Genomic DNA, 26,920 nt, shown 5'->3' with positions numbered 1-26,920 from the left:
TAAATAAAATGGCTTTCAGTATAACGACTAGAGAACTTAACGTTTTCTACGATAAGTAGAAAACTTTCTACGAAACTTTCGAAACTTTCTACGAAAGTAGAAAACTACGAAAGAGCCAGTTAATGTAAACAAAACTGGATCCATAGGACGTAGTTTTCAAATAACAAAAGCAATGGTAAGCTTCTTATGGAAATCAAGACTTTCTTAGCTTGTTCTATATAAATAGCAATTCTTTGTGTTACATTTTATTAAGTTGTAGGGTTACAAACATTAACTAATATTATTGACCCAAAGAGTTGTGACCTGGTGAGGGGAAGGGATTTATCCAAATGTGGAGGTATGAAAATACTTGCTATTAGGAAGGGGCTTTCAAAGAATATAAAAAAGATTGACTTCTTCTGGAAATAGATGAGTTCCTGAGCTTGAGATGCACAAATTGAAAATCTTGGTCTTCTTTTTGATTAATTTGTAGGAATCCTTAGAATAACTTTCCGCGGGCGTAGAAATTTAGGGGCGCCAAATTTTAATTAGTTAATCTAACGGTTATAATCAGTTTGTAATTCTTGAAATTTTATTTTTATTAAAATAAAGTAGAAGGCGCAGTTAACAAGTAAAAATAACTAATAAAACATTAATTAATTAATAAAAATAAATAAATGATGATTAAAACTATTAAAATAACTAATAATTAAATAATATAAATAATGTATTGAAAAATAATTAAAAAATAGACTTAGTCTATTTTCTATTAGATGGGGGGGGCGCTAGTTGAAAATAATTTTATTAATAAATGAAAATTTTCTTAAAATTTGACCTGAAAATTTTGTGGGAGACATGAGATGGGGGGGCGCTATCGCAATTCTGCCCCTGGCGCAAGAGAGTTGAGAACCACCACTGCGGTGCATACAGTTCTAGCCTTGAGAAGAGGGAGAGTGGCAGAGGATTCACTTAGATTCTTCAGGGAGTCCTTGGTTTCTTCAGGGAGTTCAGGGAGTCCTTGGTTTGTTCTCTATTATTGGCCTTCGTTTTTTCTTCTTGATGGGCTGTTAATATACTGTCATCGAAAATAATTTCAAAATAAGAAAAAAATAAGGTAAGACGTCTCGCATAAATAATAATATTTTTCGTCTTGCCTTAATTAGTTGACAGATCTTTTTTTTGGTATTCATTGATTAGTAATAATTCTGATTATTGCGATTGCAATTTTTTTTTTTTAATTCATAAGTTGTAGCTCGATCAAGATGACACCAGTATATATTTTTAACTTTCAAAAGTAAATACTATACTGGTATGGTGGCTCATATAGAGCTTTGGAAAAAAGAATTGTTGACTATATAACAAATCAATAAAGTTCGTTTTGCCCACGCTCCATTTTTGTGTGTGTTTTAGCGTCATCCTCATACTTACAAAAAAAGAAATTTACACTTTGAATAACTATAAAAAGGAGGAAGCGTCTCGAAAAAGGCCTCCGACCTCCGTTCTGGACCTCCGTTCACAAAAGTGAGTTTTTTCCGGAAGATTGGCTTTGGATCCTTTTCCACTCATTGCAGGTTTTTCGGAAAAGGGCTTCTTTTTAGGAAGGCTCCCTCTCATATAAGAAATAGATTCTTGTTCGTTTTTGGTTATATCCCTAATTACTTTTACAAAAAATTACCTTTATCTGGAAAACATTTCTTTTTAAATCTAAATAGCATCATGCGTTTTGAAGGGAGTCAACATAATATGACATATTGTTACTGATGTTGAGGCTATGAAACAGAGCAAGGAGCAAGTTGGGGAACAAGTGATTAGACTTATTAATGCTTATGTATTGGAATCGTAGGTGCTAAAACTCCAAACCATCATTATACCTGAAATATCTATCTTAAAAAAAAAAAAATCCAGCTGCGTCATTGTTTGTTGTTGCTCGTTTGTTGTTGTTGTTGCCAACTTGTCATTGTTTGTTGTTGCTCGTTTGTTGTTGTTGTTGTTGTTTGTTGTTGCCAACTTGTCATTGTTTGTTGTTGCTCGTTTGTTGTTGTTGTTGTTGTGTTGTTGTTGCCAACTTGTCATTGTTTGTTGTTGCTCGTTTGTTGTTGTTGTTGTTGTTTGTTGTTGCCAACTTGTAATGGTTTGTTTTTGCTTCCTGCTTCAGGAACCTATTAGGACTTTCTAAACCAAGGATCGCTATTTTCCTATGTTTTACATGCTTTGCAAGCACAACTGCAAGGCCGTGTTTTCTCAATTGGAGGAACTCATTAGCAAAAATTAATGCAGTTTGGCTAATTTTATTATTTTCTATATTTAGCGAGTTATTGCCTTCTTTATTTTTACAATTTTTGATATTATTTTGTTTCCAAATTTAACTTCAGTTGGCAGAAACTAACCCAACATGGGCGCTGTCGCTGCCAGAGCCCTCAGGTAGCAGATTTCCAAATGCACGAAGACCGCCAAATGGATAAAGATCCCTCAGGTACTAGATTTCCAAGTGCATGAAGACTGCCCATGCAGTGAAATAAAACTCAGCGAAGGATAGACTGGCGACGGGTCGTAATTTTTTTTTTTTTTTTTTTTTTTTTTTTTTTTTTTTTTGTGAAACGGAAGTTTTAGAGGAGAGAACAGGACAACGTCTAGAAGAAGAGAAAAGGGCGATCCATGTTTTGAGTGGTTATTTATCCATCAATGATATTCCAGGTGACAGGTGCAGTGCGCGGCAGAAGTGTGGCATGTGTGATGTGAAGTTTATGATGCATGTTGCGAAGAAGCTTGGTGTGTCGCAATTGTGGGGAAACAAGTGACGCTTCAAGATTTAAACCAGGTGGTGAAAAGTGGCAGACCCCTAAATATCTAACAAAACTTCTTTAATGTTAAAATCTCTGTTTTCCAGCTGTATATGAAAAAAGAACTTGATAAAAATTTTGCAAAGAGAATTAGAGAGGATTGAACCAACCTACTAATGATTGAACCAACCTACTAATGATTGAACCAACCAATAGGGCTGGCCAATAGTTTGAGGGAATAAGTCTAACTTAAAAAAAAAAAAAAAAATGGGTCTATAACTTCTAATGGATCATCCCAGCCGATATTACTATATTACTTATATTACTATATTACTATTACCTATAATTTTTCAAAAGTTTTTTACCGTCTATTATTATTACCTATATTACTTAGTTACAGCTGCATTGAATGCAAACTTTCTCTGCATATCCTAACATGACTACCCTTTTGAAAAATTAAACAAGACGCCTCTTTCGGCTATTTATTTTCTTTAAAAGAAGATTGTTCTGATGGCCATCTCCATCCTCGAAATGGCTCAAAATATCTGTAATAGGCCGGGTTGCCAGATTAAGTGGTGTCAACCTACTAATGCATTAGTTTACATAAACTAACTTCAATGCCATGATCACAAAACGTTAAAAACATAAAAAGACATCTTTCTGAGATATATTTACTGCATAAAATGCTACTAGACGATAATAAACAAAAATCGACCATAATTTATGTTTTTTTTTTCAGAGATAAGAACATGGGGCTCGTTAAACAAATTCAGATGGCTTTAAACAAATATAACATCCTAAGGCTTACTCAGACGTTTGTAACATTGTCATTAAATGAGATGGTAACTCGTGCACAATTTGAAACTGCAGAGCAAGCTGAGTCGCTGGTTCTGTCAATGGTAAGTCTATCCCTTTTGTCTAGAATCAGTTTCTAAAGGGTTAGGGAATCCCCCTAGTTTTCAAGGAACGGGTGGAAAGCCTTGAACAAAGGCTGCTTTAACAAGAAAAAGAGTCTAGAAAAGGTATGCTCCTTCTCCCTAACACCATAAGCAGGCCAAGATTTACCAATAGAATAGAATAAGGCTTTATTTTTAAAGCGTTTCACAAGCGATGAATGGCCGAATAGAAGTTCGTGTCACAAAAAAAGTAAGCAACAGCGGTCACAAACACATCAATGAAATTAGGATCAGGGACACCAAAACATTAAAAAATATAAACTGACATATAAAGCTAAGAGAGGAAACGAAATAATAAATGAAAAATAAAACCAAAAAAGGGTGAGAAAACGAGGATTTTGTCAACCAGTAGCAAAAACATGAAGACGAAAAACAAGCAAATATTTCGACAAGGACCTCCGCCAAGTCGTCCTCAGTGCTTAACAAAAAAGAAGAAAAGAGAAAAACACAACAGAAATCTAACCTTTTGGAGTTTACTGTGCACGATACGAACAGACACTGAATGAAAGACCAAGCCAAAACGAATGAAAGGCAATATTTACCAAAGAGATTTAGCACGAATGTTTTGCCTCGCGATACTTTTTGCTTGTCTGCAAATTCGGTTTTCATTAAGTTTGCAAATAGGTTCTCTTAAATTTGACTTGATGCAAATATCAATTGAGTCTTTTAATATTAAATTGTTATAAATTGGGCTTAATGAAATGTCTCCGGTGTCTCTATTTATAGCCACATATAACACATCTATGTAGCCACATAATATAGCCACATCTATATATAAACAGAAATGTGGCACATTTATATATAAACAGAAATGTGGCACATCTATATATAAACAGAAATGTGGCACATCTATATATAAACAGAAATGTGTCACATCTATATATAAACAGAAATGTGGCACATCTATATATAAACAGAAATGTGGCACATCTATATATAAACAGAAATGTGGCACATCTATCTTTTCATCGCCCTTTTTTTTGTTTTATTTTTCATTTATTATTTCCTTTCCTCTCTTAGCTTCATATGTCATGTATAGCCAGTGTGGTCTAAGAAAGTATTTATATAAACAGACAAAATATTGACAAATAAAAATTAAACAATTAAGAAAAATATAGTAGCTAAAATAATGTCATATCAAACAGGTCATACATTAAAGGTAAAAATTTAGTCATAACACGGCATATAATATAATAAGTCATAAAAAAAAGAAAAAAAAAAGCCAAGAGTGTCAAAAGAGTATAAAAAAGAATTCATTAAGAGGTATTGGAGGTGTTGAGGATTTGAGTGAAGGTTGTTATAAAGCTGTCTAAATATCTTTTTGTTTTAGTCTTTACAGGTTCTAGAATGGGGATGGGCCGAATGGGGATGGGCCTACTAGGCTCCCGGGCACAGGGGCGCACAATGCTGCTGGGTGCAATAAATTATCACTGAGTGATTTTTTTCATAACAAAACTGGAATTATGTGATTATCGTCGAAGTGCCAGTTGTACTCCACTGCCGCGCTGCCTATTCACAGAAAAGTGATTTTAAGACAACGCTGGAATTCTTTGGCCTCTTATAAACTTCCAAATATCTCCCAAGAATGACAGTTGAGATTTCGGTATCAACTCTCTTTTTCATTACTTTTGGCTCATCAGTGGCGTTCAGTTCAGTTCTTCCACTATCCTCGAATTTTCAGGGTTTTTCCCAAAAATCACGTAAAAACGGAGCGGCAAAACACTTGGGCCTTGAAGCATGAAAGATTTAAATCCGGTCATAAGTTTCGATTGAATGGGTTTATATGAGGCGTGTCTTTTAATTAAGGCACGTTTTATTGTAGACACTAGTAGTTTGAGCACATACCACAACCAGCTCATTATTCACAAGTCCAAGCTTACCACTTATGGGGTTAATAAATAAGGGCTAACTTAAAGCCTTCAACTTAAAGTTTTCAAGCAGTGGGCTTTATGAAAAGTGTGGTTCAGTCCCGCTTTCTAGGGCTATAATGAGATAAAGGTTGATATGGCTAGGCCACGTTCTGCGGATGGAGGATGACAATTGCCCTTTTGGCAAACCATCTAGGGCTAAACGGAAATCAGGTCGTCTGCGGTTGGGACGGGAAGATTTAAAGAAAGGTTTAAGGGAAATGGGAACTTCCTGGGAGGGTGTAAAGAGGTGGCTTTGAATAGATTAGGATAGAGGAGGAGCGTGCGTAGCTGTGTTTACCTCAGGTAGCCTGATGCCGCGGTGAGTTGTTAGTAGTAGTAGTTTTATGTGACAGTATTTATACCTTCTTGTGAAACAAGCAGCCCGAAGTTCCAAAAAATATGTTCTCCTCGAATAAACACAGAATCAGAGGTCTACATATTTTATGGTTACTTTAAATCCTTCAATATCCCAGTCTTCATCCAGGCATATCTTTGAAAGTCAATCTGTGAAAAGTGAACTGAATGAATCTTCTGATGGACTGACAGTTAAACTCATAAAAAAGAGAAAGCAGGGATCCTTTTTCTTTGATCTTTTGGCGAGTCATCCCTTACCACTCAACGAAAGCTACCTAAGAGAGAGCATAAGAAAACCCAATTTCAATGTTGTTTTACTTCAATTCAGGTCTGAACTTTGATTTATTTTTTTTTTCATTTATGTTGTCAAAAGGCTCTTCATTGGTTTGGTTTTTTTTTATGAATGAATGAATTTATTGTAAACCCGTCAAGTTTAGACAAGAAACACAGATGGAGCAAAAATGAAAGCTAAAACAGAAACAATAATAAAAAAGAAAGAAAAACGAAACAAGACACTTACACTCAACCTAACAAGGAGAAAAGAAAATTCACATTACTGTATGGATTAGTATGGGCCACCACTGATGAGTTTGACGATTATTATTGAATCTAACAATTTGTTTTTCTGTCGCTTTCAGTGGATCCGTGATATTGTAAATCCTGATTATTTTTGTAATCCTGGTCCACGGTGGGAGTCTGAGTAAATATTTTGCAAACCGAAAAAAAGTGCTGCGGATTTTATTTTTATCTGTTTGAGTAAATATTTTCCAAAAGGGTGTAGAGTATAGAATGTGAGGGGTTGCAATCGCATTGTACAGTGTGGCAAGGATGGATCTATTGAAACGAAGCTTGGCCTTGATAAATGTCGTATAAGCAGCGCAAATGTGGCGTTGTATATGTGAAAGTAGAAGCTGACGTGTTTGATTCTCAGTTGTTCGTTTTAAGGTTTTGGCCTCTGAATAAATCATGTACTATGTATGAATGTATGAATGTGCTAATGTATGTACTGTATGTAGTAAGAAGGTACTAAAGAATCACGAATGAATCATGTAATGCTACTGTTTTATAATATTACATACTTTATTGATGATAAAGAGCCAAACTGAATGATAGGAGAAATTAAACTTCGACTGGTTATTAACAAAAATATATAAACATGTATAAACTTGTATAAATATTTTAACAAAAATAGGATATATTTTTACATTAATCTGAAAACTTTTTGCAGCAAAAAGTTTTCAGAGGGGAGCAAAAAACTTTTTGCTCACCTTTTCACCATAGTGACCATACACTTGTAAGCATTTATTATATTTATGCACTAGCTTAGAATATGGATCAGCACCTCAAAAGCCGCTTGCCTCGATCTTTCACCTTGCATTTTATCTTTGCACCTCATCTTGCACCTCATCTTTCAGTTATTCATCCCCAACAAAAGGGCCGTTCTTTTGCTCATCTTTGTGCTAAGATCTTACATCTTTTGACAAAGAACGCTTAAAAGTGAAATCAAAGCACTAAGATCTTACATGTTATAGCGTTCTTTTGCAAACGTCTTTCATCATTCTTCTGATCAGCGGTCTAAGAACAATGATGAGTATATCATCAAAGTTCTTTCAACATTGTTCTATATGGCTGAAAGATTCGTATTCGTATTCGTTTAATCAAATAGCTTTCGTAGCAAACAAAACTGAACGCTAAATTATGCTATTTTTACAATCATCTAAGAAAAAAAATCACTTATTTAATACACTAACAAAATATGGTACGAAAAAATTTGCAAATCTGTTCGTTCTGCACTTGACGGGTTGCAGTCTGTTCTGCTGCCGGGTGGGTTTGGGGGTCGGTGCGGTTGGAGGAAGAATTGAGCGATGTAAGATGGAAATGAATGAAAGATGGCGTCCTTCACACTTTTTCCTGACATCAGTGAGCTGTAAGATCTTAGAACAAAGATGAGTTAAAAGAACGGAAATCTTTGCAGAAAGATGTGAGATCTTAGATGTAAGATCTTAGTGCAAAAGAACGGACCTAAAGTCCTGAGAACCGAAACAGCTCTTTGCATGCCAGGAATGATGGTAATTGACGATGTGGGTGCTTGAAAGTGTCCTTTTTGAGCTGTCTCAGGTGATTCCTCATTCTCTTAGCAGTTAAAGGCAGAGCCCTGTGATGCAATTATGTCATTCTGAAGCCAGTGATTGTTTCTTATTACTGTTCTTCTTTTTTTTTTAACCTTTCATAAAACTTGCCCTTGGTAATAATTGAAGGGTGCAATTATATGGGAGAAAATAGGATACTTAAGGGTAGAGTTAAGGGTAGACTTAAGGGTACTTAATAAGGGTGCCTGAAAATGTGTTTAAGCTGTTCCAGATGGTCCCTGATTTTCTTTGCAGTGTGAGGTTGTGAGTGTGAGGTTGAGGTTGTCGTACAATTACTTAATACTCCAACCAGAGTATTATGGTAATTATTTCCTTATCGCCGTATTTTTCTTTTTTCTTTTTTATCATTCCTGATACTTATTATTAGCAATAATGAGCCAAATTACAAGTTGTAAGGATCACCGTAAACATTTTTAGGTTAAGCATTTTTAAATTGAAATATCTCTATCCCTCAGCGTATAAGTTATAATCTTCTTCTGTTCAATTTTCCGTTTAATTGTATTACACGAAAGTTATTTGTAATTTGGCTCATTGTCTTATATTTCATCAATTGGACCAGCAACAGTCCTTTTGGATCCCTGAAACCGGTAGTTTTGGGTACCCTGGCCGTAGAATCTTCCCCAGGTTTATAGCTTTGTCTTATGAATTTCTGTGGATCCATAACTTTGACTGTTCTTTTGTCTTAGCCTCTTAGGACTCACGTACTCAATGTAGGTTTTCTAGCTTGTTTAAGGCACAGGTGGCAGATTTTCATCCAGATGGAATTACTAAGCTAGTATTGAAATATAATAAGGGCTTGAATGTGTACGGTAGCTACTTAAAATAGCAGAAAAGCGATATAATTTTCATTTTTGTATACTCATAATTATGATAATTTATTCTTTACCCTCTGTACTTTTATTCTTTTGATTATTCTTTTATTTTGTTTATAAATAAAAAGAACAAGTTTTTTTTTAAATTAAAGTAAAGAGTGACTTTACTTTAAAGTCACTAATTAAAGTAAAGTACTTTAAATTAAAGTAAAGAGTGACATTAAAACTTTAAACGTGGAGGATAATTGTGTATTATTCAGTACACACCCGAGAATTTGGATCTAGAGATCAGACCCCTGAAGCAAGACAAAAGTGACAAAGAAAATTTTTCCTAATTTAACAAAGGGTTCACAAATTATTCAGCACAATTTTGTGTTTGATTTCAGAGAAAATATCGTATAAGTTTGATATTGAATTAGGTAAACTGGTTTCTTCAGAGAGATATTTCTGTTGATAAGATTATTCAATATATCCTGTTCATTCGCAGCTATTGCGCAGTCAAATGTCAGGCGGCTAATATCCCAACAGATTTAATATGGAGTTATTTGATCTGGCTTCTGAACGTCTCAATATTGTGAAATTTGAATTATTATCAAGCTTTGTTTGGACGGTTTTGTTTACTAGGTTACGTATACTTCGCTAGAAACAGAAGGAATGTTTTGTAATTTTGTTGATGAATGTGTAGTAAATATTGACGTCGTTTTCTTTAAGTGTTGATTTCTTTAAAAGTTATAGGCAGGGTTGTGTCCATGATTTTTTTTTGGGGGGGGGGGGGGCGACCCCCCCTAGTAACCATTAAGCTGTTTATATCTTTCAAATTTTAAGAAAATTAGCTTAGGCTCAGTTGAAATCTACGTTGTAGGATATTTTCATTAAATATTTGATATATAGAGATGGTATTTTGGTTGGGTTAGGTTATGTTAGGTTAGGTATTTAATATAATGCCGTCTGTGCATAATTTTATTTCTAAAGTATTGTATTTTCGTCATATTTTGGTATATTTCATTATGATTAACCTAACTTCTCTTCTCGAGTGTGTACTGAATAATAAACAAGTACCATGAACAGAAAGCGTTCCGTATATAGGGGAGGCTGTCCCCTCCTTAATCTCCCACTCTTTTCATTAAAGTTTTAAGCGTTTTTCTCTTTTGCATTTATGACTGTAGCAAACGAGATAATTTCCTTTTGTTTTATGTTTTAGTGTAACTTTGTCTTCATTAAAATAAAATTTGTCTTGTCTCAAGCTTAGCTGAACGAAACTATCGAAAAAAACGGTTCTATAATCCGTCAATGAATGAACAACATTAGGTAGGGCGTTTATCATGCAAGTACCATATTCCTATCCAAATCTTGGTTCTTAGTGGTTCTCAGCGTAGAAGGCAGGGTAAAAGTAACAATCAAGATAAAAATGTCACCTAACTCTCCATGAACTAGCACCGCAATACTGGAGTTAAAAAGTGATTCCAATAGTTCCTTCCAGCATATCCCTGAGGACACTATGGAACATGAGCTGAATTGAACTTTGATAGATTGCTGGTCAAGTTCACGAAAAGGGAGAAAAGCTGTGTCTTTCATCTGTTTGATCTTTTGCCAGGTATTCCGATCACTAAAAGAAAGCCAAATAAAAAAGGAAAGACTAACTTCTCTAGGAAATAAAAGCTGTAGAATGAGATTAAATCTTGATTCAATTTGGATGGCATTTTGTCATTGTTCTTCTAAGAGACTGTAAAATCGCTACTATAAACTGATGGGTTGTTTTTCCTGTGGTAAAGAGACAGTCCACAGAGTAAAGGAGAGTTTGCATATAAAAAAAGATGCTGCAATTGAAAGACTTTTTGTTGTTCTTGCTGGATTAGAACTTCTTGTAAATAGACTAATCTGATAATTGAATTTTTTTGCTAGCTCAAAACTTGACATTGCAAATATTGGTAAAAGCGGATGAAAAGATGGAAATTTTGGCTTTGAAGGAGAGTTTGCATATAAAAAAAGATATTGCAATTGAAAGACTTTGTTGTTCCTGCTGGATTAAAACTTCTTGTAAATAGACTAATCTGATGGACTAATATAGTCAGTGGACTGTTTCTACCATCTTACCATGATCGATAGTCAGGCCAATATGTAAATCTGGTTATAGTAGGGGCTTTGTACGCTCTGAATCTCCAAAGAGGGTTCTTCAAATTTAAATAGGTGTAAATATGTCATCTGGGTTCCTCTTTGGCGAAGTTTTAGTGATAATCCTCTTTGGCAAATGTTTTTACCTCGATTTGTGTATGCGACGTATTAATTTGGTTATTACCTCTAAAGCTAGCATACAAAATTATTTTGTGGTCAAAGAGGGACGTGTCCTAATCTCGAAGCGGCAGACTCGGGATTTTCCTGTCCGCTTTAGTGGACATTGACATTGCAAATAGTAATCTGATGTTTGAATTTTTTTGCTGCCTCAAAATTTGACATTGCAAATATGGGTAAAAACGGATGAAAAGATGGAAATTTTGGCTTCTTTTTCTAACATATGCGTAAAGAACATTGTGATAGGATTACGAATACACATAAAAAAAATTAACCAGTGGAATTGAAGCATACCATTTATCATGAAAGTTTCGGACAGTAATCTTTCTTACCTCTTCGGGCTGTTTTCTCACCTATAGTTGATATAAACGTCCTGAAAATGTTTTGATGTGCTTCCTAAGAAGCTTATGTTTTTAAGTGGCTTTCGCAGTCAGGTCCAACAAGACTTAGTGGCCTAAACATGTGTGCCTGGCCATTTCAACTCATCTTTCTGTAAAACCTTAGCGATTTTTGGTAGAAAATGTTTAGATGACTTAGCTTGAGAACCATATGCCGATTTTGCATCGAAAAAAGTTTTTTTTTTTTTTTTTTTTTTTTTTTTTTTTTTTTTGTCGGAAGCGAGCGGTTTTCGACTTCTCTCCACCTAGTTTAAATCTCAAAACGCCACGTGTGCTGTACAGTTCCACAGTGCTTGAGACAATTCCGACACTTTTTGTGTAGTTCCGTCACGCATGGCCCCTTCTACCTGGTGTACATAATTTCTGAGAATTCGCAACCCCTCGTTCAGGAGATAGATTGGGGATTCCGTAGATCTCCCGAAAAAATGGTAGAAGTAGAATTACTGTTGGCCATACGCTTGCTATAGGCATGGAAATCCAACCAGAGATACGTAACGCGAGTTTTAAGCGCAGACGATATTTATTGTGACGAAAGATGCTTCCTGACTGGTAGAATTTTAAATCTTTGACAGAAAGTCTAGGGATGAATGCTTCTTACGTTCATCCATAGAATTTTACGCGTGAACGGAATCTACCAGACATAGATGTATGGACAAACGCATGTCTAGACATGTGAGTATAACTTATCACCCAGTTCATAATAATAATTTATAATAACCACTATATAAAAAGTAGAACGGTGCTTTAAACAAAATTATAAATATTTGTTGGGATTTAATTTTCAGTTCAATATGAATTTTATTTTCAGATTTGGATCTTCCATTCTTTTCAGGTGAGTGAATGTTTGGGATAGATTTCAGTGGTTGTATTTTATAAAAAAAAACAGGATGGCAGTGAATCCGGACACTTCCCTCTGAAATCTAAAAAAATCTTTGAAGGAATGTATGCGTGTTTGTCATAATCAGAGTAGTAATCTAGGTTATACTTTGCGTAGACATATAGCAATCACCATGTTATTTGCAGAGACATATAGGAATTTAAACGTTATTCCATAGAAGCTCTACACCTTTTCAAAGAGAGTGACTATCCCCATGCATATAGGTAATACTTCTACAGGGCATTACACCTTTTCAAAGAGAACGAGTATAACTTGATTGGTGATTGGGATTTGAATAAAAGGAATAGTTTTCTTCACACTTCATATTTGTAAGCGAATTGCATTCAAAGAGAATAGTTTATTTGAGAGGATATTAGTAGAGAAAAATGAGCGGTGCATTTACATTATTGGAGATTAATGATGGAGCTGACAATAACAGCAATGATATACGAATACCCACTGGGGCTGTGTAAATGACTACTGGTTGTAGACTATGTTTTGAATGAGACGTTATGTACGGTAGATACGTGATACCATTAAGCAAACTTAAGCAGGAGGAGCAGCTATGTTTTGCTGAACAATTAAATATTCTCCATATAACTGAACTTCAGTCAGCATTAGATGTCCTATCGAGATATATTGATGAGAACAAAATGCATCAGTGAATATTATTATTGTAATTATGTTCAATAAAATTGTTTCTAAATCAATGGTATTTTTTTTTCTAAAGTAGACTAGCGTATACTTTTTAGAGTACAAAAAATTTTAGTTAGTTTGAAGTTGGTTGTGAGAGAGCTAGGACTGGAAAAAATGGATAGATTCGAGAAAGAGCGAATCATGAGGAATCTAGTTCTTATGGAAAAACGTTTGATTCTAGATGACGATTTTCTAGAATCGTTGTCTATTCAAAGGAAGATATTTTCTCGGGGAATGCTTGTCGATATAATGGAAACTGATTCTCCACCATTAGACTATTGTATGAAGCTTCTACATCGTGGTCCAAATGCATTTACACAATTTTTTGATATATTAATCACGACACGGCAAAATGATATTGTGGATATGCTTTTAAACATTAGTTTAGAAATTTAGGACTTTTTTTTCATGAGAAAGATGGTGCTCAAGGATGATTTACTCCTCTATCTCAGACAATTTTTGTTGTTGCTAGCTCAGTTTCATTGTGGCAGTGAGAGTGTCAACACATGAAAAAATGTTCCAAGCATGTCCGCTATGTATGTACACACTGGGCAGCTGGTCATCATGTGAGAATTGCACAATGATTGATGAGTATGATGAAAAGTGTAGATTATGCAACCCGTGTAAATTGCATAGAGGATATGTTGTACAAAATAAAGGTTGTAATTCATTTCTTGAAGAGATGTGTGACTCTCACTCTAGAGGACAACTATACTTCAATTGCAACTATGATATATGTAATCAGTGGAGAGTGCCTATCTTGGTGTGATTGGAAAGAATCCTAAGCGTGATTTTAGTTTATTGCTACGAGATTGGTATCGTCGTGGTTTTAGATTGTTCTAGGAGGAGGAGCCGGGTCACCGATTCAACTGTTGGAACAGCAAAAGAATATGGTTTCTACATCATTGTTGTGAAGACAATGGGTGTTATGATTATAAGCCCACTGATTTTTATTTGGCTGTGACGGAGTGTGATTCGACACTTGAGGACACAGTTTATGAAATTGCTTCAAATAAGCAAATTGAAACATGTGAATTCTATAGAATGAATGAGAATAGTATCATTGACTATACAAAGAGATATGACAAGAGTGAAGACACGCTCTACTGTAGAAAATGTGACCCTGACATTGCACTACATCAGGATCAGCACACTGCGAATTCAGATAATCTACCTGCAATAGTTGTTGTCGACAAATACCTAGTAGTGGATGAAATCTAAAGAGTAGAAATGTCGTTGTATTATGTATATAAATTTTTTTTTTTATTAATAAACAATTTCACATACATTTTAAGAACATTTTATTCTTAGGGTACTAAAATCGATATTAAATACACTTGTAAGTATATTCTCCACTAGAAGGTCGTTCAATCGAGGTACGTCAACGTATATGTCGAGAAACTGCTTGTAGGTATAGCCACGGCATCTGAACATGAAAGAGAGTAGTGCGTGAAAGCCGCATGTCTTAGTCATTAAATCATGTATTCTTTATTGATTTTAAATACTGGTTTTCACCCTGCTTTCAATAAAGTTGCTGACGTCTGGTGTGTAGAATTTAAGCGAGAGGCTAAGAGGGTAAAAAAAATAAATGCTGTTCAAGGTCTGAAAGATATATAACAAATTACCAGTCGTCAAAGACAATAGACTGATATAAGCAATGATTACAGTCTTGTTAGCACTTGTAATCTTTTCAATGAAGTCCAAAAGTATGAAATAGGACTTGAACTGGGACATGCCTGGATCCATACCATATACATTAATTATTTGGTTTGTGTTCATGGTGCAAGTTCTAGCAGAAAACTGCCGTTGGGTGTGATTTCCAAATACGTTTCAAACTGACTCAGTGATATTAGCGTTATATTCTCATCCAGAGTACTGGTAAATGTACACTCTAAAAGTACAGTCCCTGTTCGTGCTATGCTCACATCCTGTATGCCTGACAAATCCATAGCACTAACCCAATGATTTTTGAAAACATTGAATCGGTTATTCCATTTTCAAACAGTTGAGAGTCATGATCAAGGGATTGTATGGTCAACTCTTACAGAGATCACTAGGATTTTTTGTCAAATGATAGAGTGTACAGTGGAGTACCATTCACTTTGTACACAAGGCTAGATATACCGAAAACATTAAAATCATGGGGAGATTCAGTCCAGGATCCAACGGCACTCCCACTCTTCACAAAGACCAAAGCCAATTTTGACTGGATTTCTCCATTGATAATTGATGAAACGGTATAGCTACGAGAGCCGGTGGCTATGTGACGTTGATTAGTGATTGTATGGGGGAAAAGAAGTTTAATGGTCTTACCATTGGCTCTTAGCTTTTCCACTGCCAATGCAACAGAGCTCATAACCCGGTGTTTTCGGACATGGACAATTGTCGATGTGATAATGACATTTGCATGAGGTGCAGCAATAAGCATTTTTCTCAAAATGAAATTCAATGGTGCCTTCTGTAACTTTATGTCAATCTTGACATTGGGGGGTAGCCATTGGGATATATTGAATATCTCATGATTTAATTTTCCAACTAGATGATACTCCTGGGTCACTGCAGGAGTCAACTCACCGTCAGTATCAACACCTGATCGATATTCATAGCCTAATGATTGTCCTCTCAACTCCTTGTATGCCTTTGGCGTCATCATCATAAATTGTATGTAGCTTGCATAGTTTGATAAATTATTGCTAGTGCTCACCAATGTTCCATTAATAAATACATTAATTTGTTTGAATAGGTTGTGTAGAATATAGTTTTCATATGAGAGACCATCGCCGGCATTTGGAGTTGTATTATCTGACTTTTCTTCACCATAACATTTAAATCAATAAATGTTGACGACAAATCAATGAAATAATCTTCATTGGAAAATATTTGAAAGTGTATATTTTCCGAGAGGGGTTGTTGGGGGTGAAATTGTTCATAGTAGCCATACTTGACACTGACATCAACATTTTCAGAATTTCATAGAATCTATTAGGATGCGATTGATGGACGCGATGTTCTTGGGGGTAGATAAGTAGTCTCAATAAAAGAAATCGTTCTTTTCTCTAACAATCTTTTTCTTCTAATTCTTCGGCTTATCGGTCTTCCTTGTTTTATTCCCCATATTACTTTTTGATGTCTTTTGCTTCCTGCCTGGTTGGAGACTGATGAGTGAATGACGCGAAGGCATCCTTTTCAATCCCTCCCCATTTTGTCGAGATTTTAGTTGCTCACCAACGGCTCTTGCTGAAGATCTAATATTTTCCTTAACACTCTCCTTGAAATTCTTGCCCGAACCCCAGACCTGTAGTGTAGAGGCAGCAAAATTTGATGCAGCAGGTACAAGATATTTTCTGGCAAGGGGTAGTGCAGAACGAAATAGCCTAGCAAACCAGCTACCAAGACCATAGCCAGACATTGTTGAATACCCCTTGTAGTAGTTCAAGCCATTGCGTATTTGACGTGAGCTCAAAGCACAAACATAATAATCAATATTAGATTAGACAAATGAAATTCTCCTATCGTTCATTTTAGGTGATTGTACTGTCGTTGACAATGGGTCAAAAATGACATGTAATCACTGCTAAGCCTTTTGTTATTGCTAGAGGATCACCCAATTCACTTCTTAGTGTTAACTGACAGAGTTCCAAATACGAAGTGTTTGCAGGAACATACTGAAGATGCTTTATATTATAGTGATGAACAAGTTCATGGGTTGTTTTTCGTTCAAGAACACGTAGGAGGGGGACATTTGAATTACCGACTCTCGACGTTTCCACAAAAGATGCATAGAGAAATAGGCAGGAGTCCGAGGCAAAACCAGTTGGATAATCAGCAAAAATAACTTGATCCATCCCGTAAACGGTGCAAGCATTTTTGCCATTTATCAAATTCTGTTTAAAGTCAAGAACATCTCTCAGATTATAACTGAGAATAATTATTTCAGTGTCAACAGGTTATGTAATGTAAATCCTATCTTGTTCCAATGAATAATTAAAATTGAATGCACTATTCCTACGATATGAGATTTTTCTATGGATTGTACGACACCAATACCCCATATTATAGTATTCAATATATTTCAATTTGGCATGTGGATAGTCACTAGATTTAAGTGCTTCAACCCATTCATAGTTGACATAGGTCAACCCATTCGTAGTCCAATCGAATGGTTTAACTTTTTTATCATACACACGATCCTTTCACAGGATGTCGTAGGCATTTTTGAGAATAGAGTCAACAAAAGCCACTTCATACGCAACGTCGAATTCAATGGCGGGAGAGTGTTTTGTCTAAAAATCACTTGTCGTATTCAAATCATTGTAGAGAGGATCGGAAACGTTGGAAATGAAAGTTACATAGAAATCATTGGGCATTGTCAATATCTTCAACACCGATACAAGAATCAAAATCAGAGTTGTATCCTAGCCACCGAAAAAGTAACTGTTTCTTACCCCTGCGAGTACGTGTCTTTAATATCTTTTCAATTTGATAGATTTCACTAGCATTTTTAACTTTTTGCAGTTCATGGTCATAAAAGCCACCGAGAATCTCTTCATCTTTGGTATCACGCAGGCGAAAAGTTATGGGTTTAGTGTCTAGGATTTTTGCCACTTTAAAAAGTTTGGTGAACCACAAGTAATTCCCCTTTTCAAAAACATTAGTTGTTCTATTAATTAAACAGTATCACCAACATTGAATTTAGTTTCCTTCTTGACAACTTATTCATTGGAATATTGTTTAAGAAAGGTATCAATTTTATCAAGATCAGAATGATGAACATCCATTGGCATAGAGTTGTACAATGATCGATGAGGTAATTGTTCATAAATCAACAACATTTAATCTAGATCAAGAATAAAAGTCGATGTATTTTTCAATGTAAAATATCTTGAAGTTAAAAGTCCAACAGTTCTTATCAATTGTTCGGCTAATGCAGCCTGTATAGGACGGTGACTATGATAGAGCAGTGTAATATATTTCTCTAGTATTTTTGCAACATGGGGATTAACAAATTCACCACCGCGATACGTTTGAATTTTTTTATATGAACCCTTTTTGAGAATTCTTTCAAAGGCCTGAGCAAATTCAGCGCCTCTCTTTGTTTGCAATGGAATGGTATCTGCAAAGCGACTAAAAACACTGATTGCAAGTAGAATGTACTTGTATAGTGTATTATGACGTCTTTAAATCTCACCTAGAGTCAAGAGATCTGCTTTCATTATAAGCAATGGGAAAAAGGCTTTAGTTTTTCGAAATTGATTGTCACGAAGCCTATGATTTCTATGCAGAGTGTAACTTGATTCATTTTGTAGATAGTCTTGTACACTTTTAGTGTGAACACCAGTGACTTTGGAAAGAGTGGTGGGGGAACTTAAACTCCCCGCCTTACCAATATTTTCATAAACACCTTTCAGAACTTCAACCATTTTGAACGTAAACACGTTGTGTAGTGTCCGCTACCCTTTTGTATACTGGCTGTTGGTGGTGGTGGTGGTGGTGGTGATGGTGACTTGATACGTCTTCGCTTTTGTCTAGCTATCAACGGTGTGCTAGTATTTTCAAAAATTTACTTAAGATGTTCTTCTTCTCCAAATTCATCTTTTCATGGCATTCATGTTGATGATGATGATGCATTTACATTTAATTTTTTTAGAACTTTCAGGTTGACGATACGGATCTTGGGGACGTCCAATTCATTTTAAAAGTTTCGTATATGGCCTTCACCTGATCATATCACATTGCGATAATAAACCTAATAAAAGAACAAATCAGTTAGATTATATATTTTTCCCCGAATTATAATCCCTTTCCCATTGCTCTCAATTTGAATATGATCTTGACCACTTTCCAAGAGATAGGTTAGGAGTCGTTTACTTTGTTCACGATATTATCTAGCGATTAGATTTACAAATTTCAATAAAATTGAAACCAATTAATCCTTCTTTAATTGTGTTCCAGCAGCAGCAGCAGCAGAAGACTTTTGAGAAGATGATTAATTTTATAGATCAACAGCAGCAGCAGTAGGCTTTGATCGATAGGACTTATGTTTGTCCACTTGGTGAAGTGAATCTTGAAGTAAAAGCAGTTTTTTATCATCCTGAATATTTTCATTATCAAGGAATTTACTCAGATTGTTCTTAAAGTGTTCCACAGGTGAGAGAGCGAGTTCTATTGGAGACAATTTATAGGGTTTTGCTATCTAAAGAAAACTGTTTACAAGTCTTGCAATTATTGGCAGTAAAAGTGTGAAAAAGCTACCGCCCGCCTTAAGAAGTCGTTTCCTTTTTAAATTATTTACTTTCTTTTTAGAGTCCAAAGTACGTACAAAGGAGCGATTTTTCTTTTCCTTTTTCTTAACTACTTCTGGCACTTTAACATTAAACTTGGTTAAAATTAAAAAAATTTAAGATATAAGATTAATGAAATCATTGTCAATACCATGTTTGAGTATTGCTTTCCTAAGCTAAGGTTTTGAAGCGCTTGGAACTGAAAACAAATATCTATTTTCATGTAGTTTCTTCAGTGCCATGATAGCGACTAGTAGGTCTTTTTTGTGTTCACAGGGAGATATACTGTAATCTCATTGTCGAAAATATCTATGACTACACGCATATCCTCGGATGTATTTTGATTAAGATCCAATAGGATGTAACCGTAGGGTTTATTAGTTGCCTGATTGTATGCTGAGAGCAGAAATTTAGGGGCACCTGAATAGATTTGTTTATTGAGGGTTATTACTGAGCTAGAATCACGAACAACTCTGTAGATGGTATAGTAGGTGCAGTTCAAAGCAAGTTTTCGCATACATTTGCTCTGATGAAAGAGATTGTGTAGAACCAGAGTAACGGAAATCTGTTCATGATGAGAGCGAACAGTGAACAATTGCAGCATTTCCTGGGACCATTGTTCAATAGATTCAGCCAGTTCGTCAATGATCAGCCAAGAGTTTGGCTCAATAATGTTGAAAACATCAAGTCCCTGTAAGAATTGTATCTGCACCAATCCCATGGTGGTGGCAGCAATTGCTTTTATTTTATCGTTTGACTCCTGCCAAATACTGTAACAATAGTAGATTTTTTTCGGCTTTTCAACAGTTATTTTATTGCAGTTTTTAATTATTTTAGTTAAGAGTATTGTTTTGCCCGACATTGAGGGCTCAAACAGAGGCGATCTAAATAGTGTTTTAAATTTATACATGTTCCCTTCAACAGTTCACCTGGACAACTAACTGTAGACCATAATTGTCTAATGACTAAATAATTTTCCTACTACTCTTTTCAAGAATAATAATAATAATAAGAAGAAGACGAATAAAGAATCATATTTTCTTTTATTACATGCATAAAAAAAGTAACAATACTTAAAAAAAAGCACATTAAACATGAAAAAATACACTTTTTTTTAATTTATTTATAATAAAAAATACATAACTTACATATGCTAACAGATAAAAAACATTTAAATAAATTCACTTTTTTTGGTTTATTTATAGAGAAAAAATACAGCATTAGAATAAAGCACTTAAAAAAATATCACTTTTTTTTAATGAAACATTTACAAAAGCACAAAAATCTGCTCTAAGTCAAAAAAGATAACTTTGATAGTGGCGGTGCGCCCCCCCCCCCACTGGCAGCCGCCCCCCTCCCCGGGCCGCGAGCCCCCCCCCCCCCCCCACCCGGCCGAGAGCCCCCCCCCCCAAGGCCACGAGCCCCCCCCAAAGGTTTTAGGAAATAATTTACAGGACTTTATTCAAACCGAGACTTTCCCCATGGATAACACATTCGACCTGGTCTAAAGTTAAATAGTGACCAAGGGGGAGGGTAGTCACACCGTCTTGACAAACATAGACCTTGTCGGAGATGGTACTCATGGCAATTTTTTCTACATTTACAGTAAAGTTCCTGTAGTTGAGAGAACGAATTGCCAGCAATTTGGCTGGTGGAATTGTATTTTGAACAATACAATTCTTATAGGTGTCTATGTCGAAATTCTTACCAAAATAGCGCATGGGTAGTCCTTTGCAATGTTACTTGATTTCCTCGTCGTTTATTTGTAACAAGTACACCTTCGGACTTACAAACATACCACGAAAAATCATGTCGCTTCCCGTTTCTGATTTAAAAAATAAAAGCTGATTTGGTGCCAAACGTTTCACTAGCTCTGAGTAAAGACCACCCCAATTGGTGTAGTCCATCCGTGAGCTAATAATTTCACCGTGCGCCAAATCACCAATTAGATTTGGGGTTTTTACTTTTAACAGTAGAGAATCCGTGTCCCCGTAGCAGACCTCTACTTGCCCCTTTTCCGGCCACTGTACCCTAGCCACATTGTAGTAGAATTCCATTGTAGTAGAATTGTAGTAGAGATCTCCAAGATAGCACTGCCTGCAGCAATATTTTTATTCAAGACAATGCATCTTTTTTTCCTATTCAATAGTACCATGTCCGGGCCAATGATTGTGAAGGAAGTGTAATTTGGATCGGCAATAATTCGAGCACATTGTTCGGGATCGGTCACAGCGTCACAACGATTCCTATTGCGAACACTCACACATTTTGCCGAAAGCTGAGTTCAAAATGAGTTTATAAATTTCTTTTTCGGCTTTCGTCTATGCTGCAGAACGTTTGTTGACAAAAGTGTCAACAAACGTTTTCAGATAGGGTTTTTGGCTAAACTGGAAAGCTCTGTGAACCTTTGTGACGTTGAAACCATTGTTGCTCATCCATTTTAAAGTTACGTTATGCAAGACTATGTTTTTTTTTTGGTAAAAGGTCAACAATAAGTTTTTTTTTTGGAGATGACCAATGCCATCCATCAAACTCGACTAAACACCTATTACGGGGGCTCAAAGAGTCCTTAATCACAGTTCTATTGATGTATGGAAAAAAAAATGATTTACTGAATCGTGAAGCTCAACTGGTATCTCCCCATCCATTTAAAAAGACCACCCAACCGGCCCATTCTCCTCAATACTGTCAATTTTGGGAAAATAGGGAGCTTGAGGGTCATTCAGCTATTTATAGTCACTGCAAGGCGGTACATAATGGGTAATGGCCGTTCGGTAGAGAGACTTAATATCAAGAAAAACAGGATGTGATATCGTCCCCGTCTTCTCTCCAGTTGGATCAGTTTCCAAAATACGATCCCCATGAAAACATAAACCACCCCTCATTGACCTTTCGATGAACAGGTGCTGATCATTGTCTGTGATTAGCCCAATTTTTTCCCCACTAATTTTTAGGATGTGGTCCATCACTAGATGAGGAGATGAAAAATAATAGCCCAAATCAAAATTAAATTCCCCATAGATTTTTTCCGTATTTTTACACATAATGTCTAACAGAGTTAACACGTCACTTGACAAATAAAGCTTGCAGTAGTCAAACCCATTTTTACACCCTCCCTCTGCCCACACTTTTTTAGCAAAACTGTATTCATCGGGGGTGCAACTACGATCGTGAAGACTGTCGTAAAACGATTCAATCGAGGGAATAGTTTCCTCGGCGAATCTCGACATGGAACAATAATAATCATAAGGATAGATGCTCTTGACCGTCAACAAATCATATAAATCATTTGGAAATTGTTGCTTGAGAAGGGGAAAGCATTGCAGCCGTCATCGTTTTTCTGCACTTGAATTCATTCACTCAATGATTTGGGAAAAAAACTGTAGGAATCTAAGGATCGAATTTTATTCGTGTATTCAAAGTCGGCATCAACAAATTTCCATATAAATTCCAAAACAAGCAACTTTTCCAATGACTTAGGAGTGAATTGATAGGTGAAGCTGTTTATAACCTATTGGTCATCCACCGTTCCATTTCTTTGAGGATGCACCAATGTTGGTAGCACACACTTTAGATCATAGATAGAGTTATGCATAAAAATCGGAAGAAAAAGTTACTGTTTAATTTTTAAATTACATGAATTGTGAGCCCACCCCCGGAAGTTACTTTTTCCCGTTGAATTGGGATCAATAAGGTGGTCGTGATCCTGGACCGCGTCTTTTTTGGGGGCAAGAACACCTCTCCAAACCCAGCAAATCGTCCCCTTTTCTAATGCCAGTTGCTCTTTATCTGACAATGTCATTGGGTAGTTGGTGTGACGTAATCGTGAAATTGCGCTGTTTGCTGTTTTTATTAAGGATACCAATAACTTTTCCATGCTACACTGCTCATCCAAAGCCAAAAAAAACTCTTCCAACCGCATTTTACTGTTGGAATCGTGACTGGCGTGCGCATTGTAACACACAACTAATTTGTGCTCCTTGACTCTATTTGACTTTGATGGGTCTTATACCTCAGTCAGTCAGGATTCACAGTCCAAAAATATTTTATCAACTTTTAGCAGGAAATTTTGGAAAGTTTTAAATTGTAAAGTATCTTTGCCTTCTGCCGGCATTTCAATTCTTTGATACCCATGAATTTTGCAATGGCTCATGTGACCCGAGAATGTTTTTTCATTTCGAAATGGGGAAAGACACACGGGGCAATAGAACCGTTCCCCTTTCTTCAAACCTTGGGATAGGAGTCGACTTATTGCTGTAACGGGGAAAAATTACCGTAGGAATTTAGATCTTTAGGAGGCTCGTAAATAACCCAGACCCAATTTTTAACATTTTCCACCATCGGTGTCCTGACTGAATAAAAAACCCCTTTTTTATTTGTTTTTTTTTCCCATCTACAAATTCAGTGTCATACTGGAGAACAACCACCCCCAACCCAAGATTTTTATTTTCTTTTTCAAATATGCTTATTCCTTTCAAGGACACCAGATATTTCCCCTCTAAACAGTCAAAATTTAACTTCGGGACATATTGTACACCATTACGTGCAATTTCGTAGAGATTTTTCATTGACGATTCATTTTTTAATGTTTTATGGCCTGCTGCTAAAAATGCCTATTTAAAGCATTGCAGCCCTGTGTCAAAATTGAAATCCTGAACCCCTCCTGCAGCTGACAAATCTGGGTGGTAATTTATTTTGTTACCCCGCCCTCCCCTTAAAATAAAGTTTTTTTTAAATCTACTGAGATTCAGATACATATGTGCAATAAATAAAATTGTGGACCCACATCGCCTCTCGTTAAACGTGTCCAAAGTTGATATCAATTTATTTACCCAGTTGAAAAAGTTGTCTTCAAATACATTTAGACCTGGGTAAAAAGTCTGGTTGCCAGTTGAAAAATGAAAATAAAATATATCCCCGGATGTTCCCTTTTTTAAATAAACTTTTTGATTAACTGATGCTTTCACCTCCCCTTGACCCCCCCCCCCCCCCAAGTCTGAATCTGAATCTAAATTTGCACTCGAATTCTGTCAATCTAGTTATGGAGAAAATTCACAGGGTCAGTTAAAACCATGATCCCGTCAACCATGATTTCCCTGGGAGGGTTAAAATTTACCCTATGTGTTTTTATGTGATTTAAAGCAGACTCTAACAAATAAAATTCACGTAATTCCGAGGACATAGCACTATTTTCATGTCCTGCACCTATTTGTACAGGATCTAATTCACTAATAGTAAAGTTGTCATCAAAAATGTCCCCAGAAAAATTCAGCCCAACACTTTGCATTGTTTTATCAATAAGCAGAATGGTGGGGGGTGACATAGAAGTCTCAATACCCCCCGTCTGTCCAACTCTAGTTTTTGGATGTGGCGCGAGGTCCCCTAGTAAATATTCCGAGGTGTTTAGGGACAATTAATTGAACCAGCCTATATTGTCCTGCGACATAATTTCTTTACGAGGCCCCGGTTCAGTTGCCCTTGTAAAATTCCCTAAATGTTCATGCATAAATCCATCTACCCAGTCCGGATCATCTATCATATCAATATCACAAGTTAAATCGTCTAGGCTAGCTATGTCCCCAAAAAAAACATCGTTAAGGGAACCCCCTTGCCATTCCATATTATCTACAACTAATGTAGGTTCGTCTCTAAACTCCATTGGCGGTGATAGAATTTGTCCTGTAAATTCAGTTGTTTCATCATCCAACGGCAGTGCTATTTCATAAATCTGTAGAAAAAAGGTTTTATTTTCTATGAGAAATAAGCATTATTTCATAAAGTTGAAAAAACATGTTCATTTTAGTTCTATGTTTACCTGAATGAGGGCTGGATGATCCTTTTTAGAGGCCCCGGGGAGGACCTTTGGGGACCGGGAGCTTCCTTTGGGGTTGGAGGATTGGAGCCCTTTCGACTTGGTGTAGAGGACTTCACAACACTGTTCAAATAGAACTTGTGTATTATAACGACCCTAGAGTTTCAGCCTCAAATCCTTTTCGAAAACATATTCTAAAATCATCTTTTAAAATGTCTCTCTAACTGTTTCGCCGAAATGTCTAAAACGGTTTCTCCAAATAATGTTTTTGATAACACTGCGTTGTCACATTTTAAATTATTAAGAATCCTTTTTCCTGTGTTAATATCTCTCTTCATCTAAGATAAAAATATCCGGTTATTTGAAACCTACTTTGTAACGAGCGATTAACATTCAAATTATACCTGTCGGATTAATATTCAACCTTCCCGATGGGTTATTTTGATAAAAGATTAAATATGCGCAAAGCTAAGTGCAAAAACATATCCCAGTTTAAGAACGGTTGTTCAATTGTCAACTGTGAAATAGTGATTTGTTTATATAGAATTTGTTTAAAGAAATAATGGATTTTTGCATCAGAAAACATCTTGCTTAAAAGAGAAATTACAGGTAAGGTTTTATAAATCTATAGAAAAGTATGATAAGCTATTTGCTACTTCTGTGTTATAACCACTCTTTTATATACTGCTAATTTGGTTAATGGTAATGAAAGAAAATGAAATAGGATTATTATAGAATAGTTTAGAAACAAATTTAAGTTTTACTCATCAGAAGTTACGTGCGTGAGGAAATTTGCACTATTTTTGAAAATACGGAAAGAAAAAGAATTATATACGTTTACAAATTCTGACTTCACTTGTACATCTGAAGTCCCTGGCAAAGCATGAAGAGGAGTGTCCTCCTGATTTTGATTGGATGAGACTGAAGCATTTTATGAAAGCATCCATTCCCTCTTAAATTTCCTGCCAGGTTGCATAGAAGTTTGTTTAGAGCTGGCACTTGGCTTGATTACTCCTGTCTCAGCATTGTCCCGGGCTTTATTCAATTTTGCACGTTTTTGCTGCGATGATTGATAAACGGCATTCTAAAATATAAAAATCCTTTTCAGTTTTCAAACTATTTAGCTTACGGGAGGGTACTACCCCTTTAATATCAAACCCCCAAAAGTTGAAAAAATGACGCAATTTAATTAGCTAGCTTAATTCTTACTTATTCAGAATATTAACGGAGGGCGTTAGGCCTTCAATTCCATAGTATCAAACACGAAAAGTTGACAATTATATATTTTTTTTTATGCAAAGATTTTTAAAACTTATATATCTAAATTACGAATATCACAGTACTAAACTCCCAAAAGTTGAAAAAAACGACACAAGCAGTTAACATGGACTAAATAAATCATTGTAAATGAAGAACTTTTTTTCTCCTTCCATATCAACAATTAAATGGCCCAGTTCGTAACAATTTAAGTGTCCAGTTCATGCATAGCTCGTAAGTTAATTCAAAAATTAATTTTGAAAAAAAGCCACTTAATGACGAGACAAAAAATAGATTTTCTTTTTTTTTATTATATCGAAACTGACCGACCCTGTTTTTTGAATATTTAGCGAAATTGCTTTTTAAAAG

The 26,920-nt window shown here is 35.7% G+C and overlaps 1 protein-coding gene across 1 annotated transcript in view; it reads left to right on the top strand.

Annotated features, from left to right (window-relative positions):
- The window catches only part of CSN3 (COP9 signalosome subunit 3), a 308,395-nt gene that overhangs the window by 194,996 nt on the left and 86,479 nt on the right, over positions 1-26,920 (top strand). The window contains exon 6 of the mRNA XM_089102840.1: positions 3,499-3,658. Within this exon, the coding sequence (XP_088958966.1) occupies positions 3,499-3,658 (160 nt within the window). The remainder of the gene's footprint in view (positions 1-3,498; positions 3,659-26,920) is intronic.

Source organism: Artemia sp. Qi Xiang Cuo, chromosome 17, assembly GCF_049724085.1.
Source record: "Artemia sp. Qi Xiang Cuo chromosome 17, ASM4972408v1, whole genome shotgun sequence".
Classification (NCBI taxonomy): domain Eukaryota; kingdom Metazoa; phylum Arthropoda; class Branchiopoda; order Anostraca; family Artemiidae; genus Artemia; species Artemia sp. Qi Xiang Cuo.
This window is presented reverse-complemented; position numbering and strand designations above follow the sequence as displayed.